Raw genomic sequence first — 16,402 nt, forward strand, 5'->3', positions numbered from 1 at the left:
GCATTGTCATACTTACTACTGGCTAATTAAGGAGTACTAAGTAAGGACAACTAACTGTATTACTACTGGGTAAGTAAGGCCTACTAACTGTATCCAACGGGTTAAGTAAGGAACACTAACTGTATACTACTGGTTAAGTAAGGAACACTAACTGTATCCTACTGGTTAAGTAAGGACAACTAACGGTATTACTACTGGGTAAGTAAGGCCTACTAACTGTATCCTACTGGGTAAGTAAGGAACACTAACTGTATCCTACTGGTTAAGTAAGGAACACTAACTATATCCTACTGGTTAAGTAAGGCCTACTAACTGTATCCTACTGGTTAAGTAAGGAACACTAACTGTATCCTATTGGTTAAGTAAGGACTACAAACGGTATCCTACTGGTTAAGTAAGGCCTACTAACTGTATCCTATTGGTTAAGTAAGGCCTACTAACTGTATCTTACTGGTTAAGTAAGGCCTACTAACTGTATCCTACTGGTTAAGTAAGGAACACTAACTGTATCATACTGGTTAAGTAAGGAACACTAACTGTATCCTACTGGTTAAGTAAGGCGTACTAACTGTATCCTACTGGTTAAGTAAGGCCTACTAACTGTATCCAACGGGTTAAGTAAGGAACACTAACTGTATACTACTGGTTAAGTAAGGAACACTAACTGTATCCTACTGGTTAAGTAAGGACAACTAACGGTATTACTACTGGGTAAGTAAGGCCTACTAACTGTATCCTACTGGGTAAGTAAGGAACACTAACTGTATCCTACTGGTTAAGTAAGGAACACTAACTATATCCTACTGGTTAAGTAAGGCCTACTAACTGTATCCTACTGGGTAAGTAAGGAACACTAACTGTATCCTACTGGTTAAGTAAGGAACACTAACTATATCCTATTGGTTAAGTAAGGAACACTAACTGTATCCTACTGGTTAAGTAAGGAACACTAACTGTATCCTACTGGTTAAGTAAGGCGTACTAACTGTATCCTACTGGTTAAGTAAGGCCTACTAACTGTATCCTACTGGTTAAGTAAGGAACACTAACTGTATCCTACTGGTTAAGTAAGGCCTACTAACTGTATCCTACTGGTTAAGTAAGGCCTAATAACTGTATCCTACTGGTTAAGTAAGGAACACTAACTGTATCCTACTGGTTAAGTAAGGAACACTAACTGTATCCTACTGGTTAAGTAAGGAACACTAACTGTATCCTACTGGTTAAGTAAGGAACACTAACTGTATCCTACTGGTTAAGTAAGGAACACTAACTGTATCCTACTGGTTAAGTAAGGAACACTAACTGTATCCTACTGGTTAAGTAAGGAACACTAACTGTATCCTACTGGTTAAGTAAGGAACACTAACTATATCCTACTGGTTAAGTAAGGCCTACTAACTGTATCCTACTGGTTAAGTAAGGAACACTAACTGTATCCTATTGGTTAAGTAAGGACTACAAACTGTATCCTACTGGTTAAGTAAGGCCTACTAACTGTATCCTATTGGTTAAGTAAGGCCTACTAACTGTATCCTACTGGTTAAGTAAGGCGTACTAACTGTATCCTACTGGTTAAGTAAGGAACACTAACTGTATCATACTGGTTAAGTAAGGAACACTAACTGTATCCTACTGGTTAAGTAAGGCGTACTAACTGTATCCTACTGGTTAAGTAAGGCCTACTAACTGTATCCTACTGGTTAAGTAAGGAACACTAACTGTATCCTACTGGTTAAGTAAGGCCTACTAACTGTATCCTACTGGTTAAGTAAGGCCTAATAACTGTATCCTACTGGTTAAGTAAGGAACACTAACTGTATCCTACTGGTTAAGTAAGGCCTACTAACTGTATCCTACTGGTTAAGTAAGGCCTAATAACTGTATCCTACTGGTTAAGTAAGGAACACTAACTGTATCCTACTGGTTAAGGAAGGCCTACTAACTGTATCCTACTGGTTAAGTAAGGCCTACTAATTGTATCATACTGGTTAAGTAAGGCACACTAACTGTATCATACTGGTTAAGTAAGGAACACTAACTGTATCCTACTGGTTCAGTAAGGAACACTAACTGTATCCTACTGGTTAAGTAAGGAACACTAACTGTATCCTACTGGTTAAGTAAGGCCTACTAACTGTATCCTACTGGTTAAGCAAGGCCTATTAATTATATCCTACTGGTTAAGTAAGGCCTACTAACTATATCATACTGGTTAAGTAAGGCCTACTAACCGCATCCTACTGGTTAAGTAAGGCCTACTAACTGTATCCTACTGGTTAAGTAAGGCCTACTAACTGTATCCTACTGGTTAAGTAAGGAACACTAACTGTATCCTACTGGTTAAGTAAGGAACACTAACTGTATCCTACTGGTTAAGTAAGGAACACTAACAGTATCCTACTGGTTAAGTAAGGAACACTAACTGTATCCTACTGGTTAAGTAAGGAACACTAACTGTATCCTACTGGTTAAGTAAGGAACACTAACAGTATCCTACTGGTTAAGTAAGGAACACTAACTGTATCCTACTGGTTAAGTAAGGAACACTAACTGTATCCTACTGGTTAAGTAAGGCCTACTAACTGTATCATACTGTTTAAGTAAGGAACACTAACTGTATCCTACTGGTTAAGTAAGGAACACTAACTGTATTACTACTGGTTAAGTAAGGCCTACTAACTGTATCCTACTGGTTAAGTAAGGCCTACTAACTGTATCATACTGGTTAAGTAAGGCCGACTAACTGTATCCTACTGGTTAAGTAAGGCCTACTAACTGTACCCTACTGGCCAAGTAAGGCCTACTAACTGTATGACTACTGGTTAAGTAAGGAACACTAACTGTATTCCTGTCACAATAAATATTCTCTACTCTTACCTTATTGCTCTCTGTCTCATCCCTCGGTCTCTTCTTTTTTGTCTCTTTCCCTTCCTTCCTGACCTTCTCATTCTCTTTCTTCTTCTTTTTCCCATTCATTCCCTCCTTCCCTTTATCTGTTTCCTTCCTGGATAGGTCTTCCTTATTTTTCTGTTTTTTATTCTCCTTCACTCCCTCTCCTCCTCCTCTCTCTCCTTTACCTTCCTGTTGCTGGGGAACCCCTTCATCTGCAGCCCTCACTTTTTCTGTATCTGGCGTCTTCTTCTTCCCTTCTTTCTTCATCCGTTCTCCTCTTTTCTTCTCTAACCCAGAGGCCTTACCCTTGCTCTCTACTCCTCTCTCTCCTTCACATGATTCTCCTGTCTTCTTTCCTACATCAATGTTTCTCTCCTTATTTCCACCCCCCTCTCCTTTCCACTTATTCTCACTCCCTTTTCCCCCTCCTTTCTCTCCATGCCCTGGCTTCTTCTCACGGGGCACCAGCGGGGCAAACTTCGCCTTCTCTTTCTGACCTGTGTAATGTTACCAAAAACATGTCATGATGCAGTCTGTCAACATGTCGACAAAATACAAAGCTAGCCAAGTTAGCAATGTAGTTAGATATGTAATTAACTGCTAGCAAATTAGCTAGCTAGTTACATAACTTTAGCAACAATCCTCGACTAACTTAGCTAGCTAACGGAAAGTTACCTAGCCAAAGGACTAACGACGTTAACCTAGCTAAACTGAAAGCTATCTATTTAGCAAGCTGGCTCGAGTTATCTTGCTAAGCTAACGGCATATAGCTAGCTGGCTATCTATCGACACACTGACCAGCTAACATTGCTTACTTCGCTATCTAACTAACGTTTGCTATTTACCCGCAACTGTTTCCATTTTCCTTAAGTGAGATGTATCCTTGGTGTAGCTCTCGCCTTTCCAGTTAAACACCGGTATATAATCTCGGTTAATTGTTGAATGACTAAAGTCGCAGTGTGAGGTGGTTCAGTAGCCAGCTAGCACCGCTACTCTGGTCCGGCCTCGCGACGGTTTTACCGCCACTTCTGAGAGCGTTCTGTTCGGCCAGTTCCATGGGCAGTGCCCACTCTTTGGACGTTGCTATGGGCAGTGCCCACTCTGTGGACGTTGCTATGGGCAGTGCCCACTCTGTGGACGTTGCTATGGGCAGTGCCCACTCTGTGGACGTTGCTATGAGCAGTGCCCACTCTGTGGACGTTGCTATGGGCAGTGCCCACTCTGTGGACGTTGTCATGGGCAGTGCCCACTCTGTGGACGTTGCTATGGGCAGTGCCCACTCTATGGACGTTGTCATGGGCAGTGCCCACTCTGTGGACGTTGCTATGGGCAGTGCCCACTCTATGGACGTTGTCATGGGCAGTGCCCACTCTGTGGACGTTGCTATGGGCAGTGCCCACTCTATGGACGTTGTCATGGGCAGTGCCCACTCTGTGGACGTTGCTATGGGCAGTGCCCACTCTGTGGACGTTGTCATGGGCAGTGCCCACTCTGTGGACGTTGTCATGGGCAGTGCCCACTCTATGGACGTTGCTATGCTTTGTAGTTTACCTAGTTTCATGTGGGAACTACGTCTTCCGAGTTAAGCAACTTTTCAACCCTTTTTGTGCAAAACGTTCACTGTTTTGTCGTGTGTCCTGGCAGGTATTGAAAAAAATACATTACCCATAAGCCGTGTTCCTTACACATGGGCAAGATGCGGGAGGGGAGTGGGGGAGGGGAACAACTTAATATAAGACACATCTTTGTTGTCTATCGTTACCAAATATGCTGTCTTTCATACTATCGACTGGTTTAACTGGTGGGGGTATTCATAAACGATCTGCAGTAAAATATAGCTTTCGCTAACTGCCTTCTTGTTGACATGGGCTGGGGTGTCCGTTTCAGATCCCTGTTCTGTCGCTAACAAACAACTTCCTCGACACGCACAGACTGAACTAACACGGATCTGAGTGGTTCATTCGGTGTCTGTATCAAATATAGCGTTGATTAACATCATTTTAACGTTTATTGGGCTAAATGACACGCCAAAATCGATGAGTTGACAATTCTGACAGGCAGAGGCGGGGATACCTCTCCTAAGGAGGCGGGACATAATCATCTTTCCAGGCCGAGGCAAAGATTCCATTGGTCACTTTGAGGAGGTCGGGCCCCAGAGAGAGCAGCTATTGGTCGGATAGTATGTCGCCCATGGTGTGTGTGTTTGCGGGGGCATATAAAGAGCGTGGCTCCGCTGAAACTCAGCGGTAAATAGCTCAGCTCAAGCAGTTGCAGAAACGGTTCAGAGTTTAGAGAGCGAGAACCTCAGTAGCTTACATACATACATACATACATACATACATACATACATACATACATACATACATACACACACACACACACACACAGATACCTGATCAGACAGGACGACAAAAATGTAATGGTCTGACGCAAACGATTTTTTTTTCTTCGGAAGGGGTCTTTCATGTAGGTGTTATTATTTCGATCTGATCGTGTACTTTAGTAGGAAGTGCATGAGGTCAGGTTTACTCGCAGTAGAAGAACGTTAGGAAACATCTAAGTCAGTTGATGGGTGTATTTTTGTTGTCTTTTTTAAAGCAGTGTCTCGGGGGAGGGAGCCGCCGTGGAGAGAGAGCAGCTTCGGTCGGGGAAGGCAGTGTGTGTGTGTGTGTGTGTGAGGGGGCCTGGCCGTTCGGCTGTCACTCATTGTGCGTGGTTGCGCGGTTTTCCACGCAGCTCGCGCTTCTGCTGAATTATTCATGAGAATGAGTGACGTTTTTATGCAGATTAGCTGTTCTATTTTAATACGCGGGAGGTGGAGCCACGCACGGCACGTAAAGAGGGGGAGTGCGAGGTTGGAGAACTCTCACACCGCTCACAGAGCTTGGGCTGTTAGATAGTTTGGCTCTGCACCTTATCTGTCTAGGCGTGAGAGCAGCTTGAGGAGAGGCTGACAGTCAGAGAGAGAGAATGATGCAAAAGTAACAGGTTTGGAGGGAAGTGTTTCATATGGCTGGCTCCCTGTTATCTTTTAAATAGTGCACTACTTCTGACTAGAGCCCTATGTGTGGCAGCTTGACTCGGTTCAAAAGTAGTGCACAACAACGGGAATATGGTGTCATTTGAGATACTGCCTTAGATCAGCTGTTTTTTTAATCTGGTGTGTAAATGACCCCTAACTCCTCCCACTTCCTGTCTGTAGATCGATGCCATTGGCCGAGGCGCCCGCAGTGTCTCCCAGAGGAAAAAGATGATCAGGATGTCATTGGACAAAGAGACTGTTCTACCGCGTGATGGGCGGGGTGACGCTGCTGTCCCAGAAGGCCCTGCGTCAGGAGGAGGGGGGGGAGTGGACAGGGTGGGTGGGGTAATGATGTCCCCTCACCCTCCCTGTCTGGGACCAACCGGATTCACCGGAAGTTTGGTTCTAACGGAACAGCCACATCCCCACGGCCCCAAAACAAGAAGTACACACCCCCTAAAGACCAAAAATGGCCTTCAGCCCCTCCACAACAACCCCCAGGTCTTCCCTCCAGGACAGCAGCAGCGAATGGGGAAGCGGCGCTACTCCCTGGGCGGCAGCTTCAAGCACCCGGGCTTCGGGAAGCGCCGTCGCCGAGCCAACAGTGACAGTCAATCAGACCCCGTCCTTCCCTCCAACTTCCTGTTGGGCGGGAACATTTTCGACCCGCTGAACCTCAATTCTCTAATGGATGAGGAGGTGAGCCGCACACTGAACGCTGAGACGCCCAAGTCCTCGCCCCTACCGGCCCGGGCCAGAGACCCTGTAGAGATCCTGGTACCGCGTGACATCACAGACCCCCTGAACCTGAAGAGTGGGGGAGGGGAGGAGGGGGGAGGGGTGCTGGTCTCCCCCATGAAAAACAGGAAGAGACACCGCAACCGTCACCACGGAGGAGGAGGAGGGGGGGCGCAGCCTGAACCCCCCACACTGACTGAGGGGTCAAAGGTAGAAGCTGGGGGTGATTCGGGGACAGGAGGTGAGGTGTTGGCTCTGTTCCCTGCCAGCGTCAGCGTTACTGGTGAGCTAGCTGCAGTACCGGAGGCTCCCAGAGAGGGCCTCTCTGGAAGCACAGTGCCACAGTCTCCTCTGCCCTACGAACTCAACACCACCATCAACTGTCGGGATGAGGTAGTTCCGCCCATTCTGCCCCGGAGACACACCCACCCGCCACTTGGCTCCACCTCTAAACCCCGTCCCCATGGTGACGGAGGCCATCGGCAGCGTAAGCGGCGGCGTACCACCTCAACGAGATCTGACCATTCGTCGGTTAATCCGACCCCCGCCCTCACCACTGCCCCACCCAACACCTTCCACACCCCCCTGGTGCCAGGATCAGGCCTCAGAGGTCAGAGGTCAGGGTCAGTAGTGGGAGGTCAGCAACAGCCCCAGAGTTCCTTCGGCCACAAACCCCAGAAGAAGAAAAACAGGTTCCAGCACGGCAACTACAGCCGTTATTACGGCTACCACGGTTACTACGGTTACCGTGATGGGCAGGTGGGGCGGTTTGAGGACCCTCGTCTGGGCCTGCTTCGACCCGATTGGTTCAGAGGGAAGACAGTGCTGGACATTGGCTGCAGCACCGGTCATCTGACCCTGGCCATCGCACGCCACTTTAACCCGGCCCACATCCTAGGTATTGATGTGGACGGGCGGCTGGTGCACGCCGCTAGGCAGAACATTCGCCACTTCCTGTCCGAACGACTCACACAGGATGCCAGAGGTGGGGAGAGAGGGGGAGAAAGTAAACAGAAAGCTGAGACAGCTGAGCAGAGTGAAGGAAGAACACAGAGCGGAACTAAGATGGCGTCCGGTACGGCTGAGAAGAAGATGGAGGAGGAGGGCCAGAACGAGGAGTGTAGCGCTCTAGAGGAACTGAAGAGAACCCTGACGTTGCTGTCGCCCTCGAGTGGCTCCCGGGGTGTAGGTCGCCCTCTCCCTCCGTTCCCCCTCTCCTTCAGGGTGTGTCGGGGTCCCATGGCTGCTCCCCCCCTCTTCCCCCCCTCCACCCTGGCCCACGGAACACCTGGAACGTTCCCCAACAACGTCTCCTTCATAACGGTAAGAGAGAGAGAGAGTGTGTGTGTGTGTGGGTGATATGATATGTCATAGGTGGACATTATGAACTAATAATAATATATGGGATTTAATGCGACTTTCAAAAAACCTGTACAGCAAAAAGAGAATAAAACAATATAATTGAAATGTAAAATACTTACAGCTTAGTTAGAGGTGAGTGAGAGGGCTGAGCTGAGGAGAAAGCCAGACTGAACATGTGGTATTTGAGCTGTTATGACATGTATATCCAGCCTCTATGAGCTGTTATAACATGTATAAGTAGTCTGAGTTTTCTGTGTTTCTGCTGTAAGCTACTAGCCTCCATCTTATAGGACAAGATGGCCCCTCTGTCTGCCTCTGTCTGTCTGTACATCTGTCTGTCTGCCTCTGTCTGTCTGTACATCTGTCTGTCTGTACGTCTGTCTGTCTGCCTCTGTCTGTCTGTCTGTACGTCTGTCTGTCTGCTTCTGTCTGTCTGTCTGTCTGTCTGTCTGTCTGTCTGTCTGCTTCTGTCTGTACATCTGTCTGTCTGCCTCTGTCTGTCTGTACATCTGTCTGTCTGTACGTCTGTCTGCCTCTGTCTGTCTGTCTGTCTGTCTGTCTGTCTGTCTGTCTGTCTGTCTGTCTGTCTGTCTGTCTGTCTGTCTGTCTGTCTGTCTGCTTCTGTCTGTCTGTCTGTCTGTCTGTCTGTCTGTCTGTCCTGGAAACCGGATGTTGAATTGCATTTTATTCCATGTTTGACAGAAATGAGCCAGAATGCTGAATAAAATAATATATTAACTTTACCGGTTGTCTGTGTGGTTGGTCTTTTTGGAAGCGCTGGTTGTGCCTTCAGATTTCTGTCACCTGAAGCAGAACCATGTGAACACCTGCACCACCTGGGCTAGTGTTCATGTGTCTTGTTCATGTGTCTTGTTCATGTGTGCATACTTCAGGTGATACAACTCTGAAGACACTGAACAGTTGTTGTAATTATCCTTTCCTGTGGGTATATTTTCTCACATTCCTACCTGCAAAAAAATACCAACTACACGGACAACCGGTTCTTTAAGTTGACATATAATTTGATTTAACAACCTGGCTGGTGAAGGTCGTGAGAGGAAACTGATTCAAACTCTCATTGCTGTGAATCGTAGAATTCTATTCAATTCAAAGACGGGTTTCCTCTCAGTTTAAATGAAGTGGAGCTGCTGGACATGTCCTAAGAGAGTTAGATGTGTTGACACAGGCCAACAACCATCACTCCCTGCAACACACACACTTTTGTCTCTGTAAGGACTTGTGTTTTCTGAAGCAGTTTACCACATATTCAAACTGTGATTTCGCTAGAAGGAATTAGGTCTGTATCACCTTGTGGTTACATCTGTTTGATGTGTGTAAGACAGAAGAAAGAGGCCTACTTTGTCTGAAGCCTGCACTGGGCTGCAGCTGTGATCGACCACACTGGGCTGCAGCTGTGATCGACCACACTGGGCTGCAGCTGTGATCGACCACACTGGGCTGCAGCTGTGATCGACCACACTGGGCTGCAGCTGTGATCGACCACACTGGGCTGCAGCTGTGATCGACCACACTGGGCTGCAGCTGTGATCGACTACACTCGGCTGCAGCTGTGATCGACTACACTGGGCTGCAGCTGTGATTGCCGGCCTGTGTGTGAGTGCTTGTACACCTGTTAGTGTGTGTGTTTTGCTTGGAGACAGCTGGAGCGATTCTCTGTAAAGTGACTATGCATATACATAATACACATTGAGTAGGGGGGGGTTCAGCAGTCTTATGGATTTGGTAGCATTGCCTTTAAATTGTTTAACTTGGGTCAAACGTTTCGGGTAGCCTTCCACAAGCTTCCCACAATAAGTTGGGTGAGTTTTGGCCTATTCCTCCTGACAGAGCTGGTGTAACTGAGTCAGGTTTGTAGGCCTCCTTGCTCGCACATGCTTTTTCAGTTCTGCCCACAAATGTTCTATAGGATTGAGGTCAGGGCTTTGTGATGGCCACTCCAATACCTTGACTTTGTTGTCCTTAAGACACTGATGCCCTTTGCAACCACGTACCTATGTGAGAGTGGATTCTCGGCCCTCACTAGCATGAATACAAAACATGAACTTGAACTAAATACAGGCACAGACTGTGTGTGGAAAATGATTTAAGACTGAGACTCTCTACAATACAACCCAACGTTGCAGAGTTATGTGCATCCTTTCAAGCATACCCTTCTCATTAACCTGTGGTGAATTATTCACAATTTTTGATGAACAAATAAGGTTTTATATGTAAGATGGTTAAATAAAGAGCAAAATGATTGATTATTATTTGCGCGCTGGTCCTATAAGAGCTCTTTGTCACTTCCCACGAGCCGGGTTGTGACAAACTCACACACATTCTTCTGTTTAAGAAATGTATCTTATAGTGTGTGTGTGTGTGTGTGTGTGTGTATGTGTGGCAGGCTTACAATGATGGTAAAAAACAACATTTGAGAGTGCGCTGACCCTGGTGCTCGAGGGGGTACGCAGCTGGAGGTTGAATGTTTGAAGGGGTACGGGACATTAAGAAGTATGGGAACCACTGATAAACTCTCTTGGTAGATAGTGTGGTCTTCAGCTAATCATAAGGTACTCTACCTCAGGCGAGCAATACCTTGAGACTTCTTTAATATTAGACATTGCACACCAGCTGTTATTGACAAATAGACCCCCCCCCCCACCCTCGTCTTACCAGACGTAGCTTCGATGTCCTGAAAACGCAGCTCTATATTATCCGTGTTGTAGTTCAGCCACGACTCGGTGAAACATAAGATATTACAGTTTTTAATGTCCCGTTGGTAGGATAGTCTCGATCGTAGATCATCCAGTTTATTCTCCAGTGATTGTACGGTGGCCAATAGAATGGTAGAGGCAGTTTACCCACTCGCCGACGAATCCTCACCCTGACCTCCGCCCCCTGTACCTCCGTCTTTTCTTCACGTGAATGACGGGGATTTGGGCCTCTGAGAAGCAGTATATCCTTCACGTCAGACTCATTAAAGAAAAAATATTTGTCCAGTTTGAGGTGAGTAATCACTGTTCTGATGTCCAGAAGCTCTTTTCGGTAATAAGAGGCAATACCAGCAACATTATGTACAAACTAAGTTACAAACAATGTAAAAAAGCTAACAAAATAGCACAGTTGGTTAGGAGCCCGTAAAATGGCAGCCATCCCCTCCTGCACCATTTATCTTCCAGTTTGTTACACCTGAGCGAGTCTGACCAATCAGACTATGAGACCACTATGATGACACACCAAATGATGACCACCAATCAGAGACCACTATTATGACACACCAAATGATGACCACCAATCAGAGAATACTATGATGACACCAAATTATGACCACCAATCAGAGACTACTATGATGACCACCAATCAGAGACTACTATGATGACCACCAATCAGAGACTACTACGATGACCACCAATGCATTTGATGGATCCTTTGTGTCTTCTGCCTCTTCAGGGGAAAGAAATCCAAACGTCACTGAAAGTAATCACATTGTTACTGAGTTTGGGGAATCAAAAAAGTGACATGACTGATTTTATCATTTTGGACAGGTAACTAGTAACTAACAGATTACATTTAGAAAGAAACCTAGCCCACGCTGCTCCCACTAGTCCAGACTTCCTCTTTCCCTCTGCCAACTGGCCTCTCTCTCTCTTTTTCTCACTCCTTATTATTCTGCCTGTTGTGCTGGCAGCTACACTCTTTTGCGCTCTACACATTTTGTGAGGGTGTGTTTTGACGTGGTTGCTGTTTGGTAAGTGTGTGTGTGTGTGTGTGTACGATGTGATCATGTCAATATTTTCCTTTGTAGCTCAGGGGGTGTTTGTCACCGGTGTGGAATGTGTGAGTTACCTCTGACCTCTAATCCCAGAGTTGCACAGTGAACCTTTAACTCTCACCTTCTCTCGCTCTCTCTCCCCTCCTCTCTTTCTTCCTCTCTTTCCCTCCCTCCCTCCCTCATCTCTCTCTCAATTCTATGTTCCTTACAGTGTATGTATTTGCAGAATAAACCGTGAAAGAGAAACCACTGTGTCCTTTGTCGATCATGTCCCGTTGGTAGGATAGATGAAAGCACAGCTTCCCGTTTGCCCAGCTTCCCGTTTGCCCAGCTTCCCGTTTGCCTCAATGCTTTGCCAACGTTTCCATTTCAAATGATAAATGGTCCAATGTAACATCTGGTACAGCCTCCTACATCCCTTGGTGAGCACATCCTCTTCACATTGAACTAGCAACACTCCCCAGAGTCCCGCAAATGCATAGGCTACCTTCATTTGTGTAGTAAACGGCCTACAATTGAACTTGTATTTGACCTTGTCTCGCTGTCTTTATCTAGGCCAAACACCTTGATCTAGCAAGAACTGCCTCCACGCTGTCCTCATTTGATTTCCCTTCCAAGTAAAGAGCAGGGTGGCTGGGAATGCCAGTGTAGAAACCTGTCCCTCTGCCCCATCCATCCTCCACTGTAGAAACCTGTCCCTCTGCCCCATCCATCCATCCTCCACTGTAGAAACCTGTCCCTCTGCCCCATCCATACATCCTCCACTGTAGAAACCTGTCCCTCTGCCCCATCCATCCATCCTCCACTGTAGAAACCTGTCCCTCTGCCCCATCCATACATCCTCCACTGTAGAAACCTGTCCCTCTGCCCCATTCATCCATCCTCCACTGTAGAAACCTGTCCCTCTGCCCCATCCATCCATCCTCCACTGTAGAAACCTGTCCCTCTGCCCCATCCATCTATCCTCCACTGTAGAAACCTGTCCCTCTGTCCCATCCATCCCATCCTCCACTGTAGAAACCTGTCCCTCTGCCCCATCCATCCATCCTCCACTGTAGAAACCTGTCCCTCTGCCCCATCCATCCATCCTCCACTGTAGAAACCTGTCTCTCTGCCCCATCCATCCTCCACTGTAGAAACCTGTCCCTCTGCCCCATCCATCCATCCTCCACTGTAGAAGCCTGTCCCTCTGCTCCATCCATCCATCCTCCACTGTAGAAACCTGTCCCTCTGCCCCATCCATCCATCCTCCACTGTAGAAACCTGTCCCTCTGCCCCATCCATCCATCCTCCACTGTAGAAACCTGTCCCTCTGCCCCATCCATCCATCCTCCACTGTAGAAACCTGTCCCTCTGCCCCATCCATCCATCCTCCACTGTAGAAACCTGTCTCTCTGCCCCATCCATCCATCCTCCACTGTAGAAACCTGTCCCTCTGCCCCATCCATCCATCCTCCACTGTAGAAACCTGTCTCTCTGCCCCATCCATCCATCCTCCACTGTAGAAACCTGTCCCTCTGCCCCATCCATCCATCCTCCACTGTAGAAACCTGTCCCTCTGCCCCATCCATCCTCCACTGTAGAAACCTGTCTCTCTGCCCCATCCATCCTCAAGTCAATATATTAAGACAGAAATGTAAGTGTATGCCGTTGAAATTCAGTATTTACAGTGCCTTGCGAAAGTATTCGGCCCCCTTGAACTTTGCGACCTTTTGCCACATTTCAGGCTTCAAACATAAAGATATAAAACTGTATTTTTTTGTGAAGAATCAACAACAAGTGGGACACAATCATGAAGTGGAACGACATTTATTGGATATTTCAAACTTTTTTAACAAATCAAAAACAGAAAAAGTGGGCGTGCAAGATTATTCAGCCCCCTTAAGTTAGTACTTTGTAGCGCCACCTTTTGCTGCGATTACAGCTGTAAGTCGCTTGGGGTATGTCTCTATCAGTTTTGCACATCGAGAGACTGAAATGTTTTCCCATTCCTCCTTGCAAAACAGCTCAAGCTCAGTGAGGTTGGATGGAGAGAATTTGTGAACAGCAGTTTTCAGTTCTTTCCACAGATTCTCGATTGGATTCAGGTCTGGACTTTGACTTGGCCATTCTAACACCTGGATATGTTTATTTTTGAACCATTCCATTGTAGATTTTGCTTTATGTTTTGGATCATTGTCTTGTTGGAAGACAAATCTCCGTCCCAGTCTCAGGTCTTTTGCAGACTCCATCAGGTTTTCTTCCAGAATGGTCCTGTATTTGGCTCCATTCATCTTCCCATCAATTTTAACCATCTTCCCTGTCCCTGCTGAAGAAAAGCAGGCCCAAACCATGATGCTGCCACCACCATGTTTGACAGTGGGGATGGTGTGTTCAGCTGTGTTGCTTTTACGCCAAACATAACGTTTTGCATTGTTGCCAAAAAGTTCAATTTTGGTTTCATCTGACCAGAGCACCTTCTTCCACATGTTTGGTGTGTCTCCCAGGTGGCTTGTGGCAAACTTTAAACTACACTTTTTATGGATATCTTTAAGAAATGGCTTTCTTCTTGCCACTCTTCCATAAAGGCCAGATTTGTGCAATATATGACTGATTGTTGTCCTATGGACAGTCTCCCACCTCAGCTGTAGATCTCTGCAGTTCATCCAGAGTAATCATGGGCCTCTTGGCTGCATCTCTGATCAGTCTTCTCCTTGTATGAGCTGAAAGTTTAGAGGGACGGCCAGGTCTTGGTAGATTTGCAGTGGTCTGATACTCCTTCCATTTCAATATTATCGCTTGCACAGTGCTCCTTGGGATGTTTAAAGCTTGGGACATTTTTTTGTATCCAAATCCGGCTTTAAACTTCTTCACAACAGTATCTCGGACCTGCCTGGTGTGTTCCTTGTTCTTCATGATGCTCTCTGCGCTTTTAACGGACCTCTGAGACTATCACAGTGCAGGTGCATTTATACGGAGACTTGATTACACACAGGTGGATTGTATTTATTATCATTAGTCATTTAGGTCAACATTGGATCATTCAGAGATCCTCACTGAACTTCTGGAGAGAGTTTGCTGCACTGAAAGTAAAGGGGCTGAATATTTTTGCACGCCCAATTTATCAGTTTTTGATTTGTTAAAAAAGTTTGAAATATCCAATAAATGTCGTTCCACTTCATGATTGTGTCCCACTTGTTGTTGATTCTTCACATAAAAATACAGTTTTATATCTTTATGTTTGAAGCCTGAAATGTGGCAAAAGGTTGCAAAGTTCAAGGGGGCCGAATACTTTCGCAAGGCACTGTACATGAGGGTATTTGGAGATCTCTAAAGTACTGCCGTCAGTATTTACATGAGGGTGTTAGATCTCTAAAGTACTGCCATCAGTATTTACATGAGGGTATTAGATCTCTAAAGTACTGCCATCAGTATTTACATGAGGATGTTAGATCTCTAAAGTACTGCCATCAGTATTTACATGAGGATGTTAGATCTCTAAAGTACTGCCATCAGTATTTACATGAGGATGTTAGATCTCTAAAGTACTGCCATCAGTATTTACATGAGGATGTTAGATCTCTAAAGTACTGCCATCAGTATTTACATGAGGATGTTAGATCTCTAAAGTACTGCCATCAGTATTTACATGAGGATGTTAGATCTCTAAAGTACTGCCGTCAGTATTTACATGAGGGTGTTAGATCTCTAAAGTACTGCCATCAGTATTTACATGAGGATGTTAGATCTCTAAAGTACTGCCATCAGTATTTACATGAGGATGTTAGATCTCTAAAGTACTGCCATCAGTATTTACATGAGGATGTTAGATCTCTAAAGTACTGCCATCAGTATTTACATGAGGGTGTTAGATCTCTAAAGTACTGCCATCAGTATTTACATGAGGGTATTAGGAGATCTCTAAAGTACTGCCATCAGTATTTACATGAGGGTGTTAGATCTCTAAAGTACTGCCATCAGTATTTACATGAGGGTGTTAGATCTCTAAAGTACTGCCATCAGTATTTACATGAGGGTGTTAGATCTCTAAAGTACTGCCATCAGTATTTACATGAGGGTGTTAGATCTCTAAAGTACTGCCATCAGTATTTACATGAGGGTGTTAGATCTCTAAAGTACTGCCATCAGTATTTACATGAGGGTGTTAGATCTCTAAAGTACTGCCATCAGTATTTACATGAGGATGTTAGATCTCTAAAGTACTGCCGGCAGTATTTACATGAGGGTATTAGGAGATCTCTAAAGTACTGCCGTCAGTATTAGAGCTCGACCGATTATGATTTTTCAACGCCGATACCGATTAATCGGCCGATTTAAAATAAAATAAAAATAAGTATTTATTTGTAATAATGACAATTACAACAATACTGAATTAACACTTATTTTAACTTAATATAATACATCAATAAAATCAATTTAGCCTCAAATAAATAATGAAACATGTTCAATTTGGTTTAAATAATGGAAAAAGAAAGTGTTGGAGAAGAAAGTAAAAGTGCAATATGTGCCATGTAAGAAAGCTAACGTTTCAGTTCCTTGTTCAGAACATGAGAACATATGAAAGTTGGTGGTTCCTTTTAACATGAGTCTTCAATATTCCAAGGTAAGAGGTT

The 16,402-nt window shown here is 45.4% G+C and overlaps 2 protein-coding genes across 2 annotated transcripts in view; one reads left to right on the forward strand and one right to left on the reverse strand.

Annotated features, from left to right (window-relative positions):
* Positions 1-3,847, reverse strand: part of LOC110503296 (uncharacterized) — a 46,562-nt gene extending 42,715 nt beyond the window's left edge. The window contains exons 1-2 of the mRNA XM_090214960.1: positions 3,741-3,847; positions 3,321-3,392 (exon numbers count right to left, since the gene is read on the reverse strand). Coding sequence (XP_090071086.1) covers positions 3,321-3,392; positions 3,741-3,756 — 88 coding nt within the window. The 5' untranslated portion in view covers positions 3,757-3,847. The remainder of the gene's footprint in view (positions 1-3,320; positions 3,393-3,740) is intronic.
* A 1,290-nt stretch (positions 3,848-5,137) lies between these two features.
* The window catches only part of mepceb (methylphosphate capping enzyme b), a 30,824-nt gene continuing 19,559 nt past the window's right edge, over positions 5,138-16,402 (forward strand). The window contains exons 1-2 of the mRNA XM_090214959.1: positions 5,138-5,361; positions 6,098-7,978. Coding sequence (XP_090071085.1) covers positions 6,146-7,978 — 1,833 coding nt within the window. The 5' untranslated portion in view covers positions 5,138-5,361; positions 6,098-6,145. The remainder of the gene's footprint in view (positions 5,362-6,097; positions 7,979-16,402) is intronic.

Source organism: Oncorhynchus mykiss, chromosome 21 (genome assembly GCF_057628025.1).
Source record: "Oncorhynchus mykiss isolate SJ-2025 chromosome 21, ASM5762802v1, whole genome shotgun sequence".
In the NCBI taxonomy this organism is placed as follows: domain Eukaryota; kingdom Metazoa; phylum Chordata; class Actinopteri; order Salmoniformes; family Salmonidae; genus Oncorhynchus; species Oncorhynchus mykiss.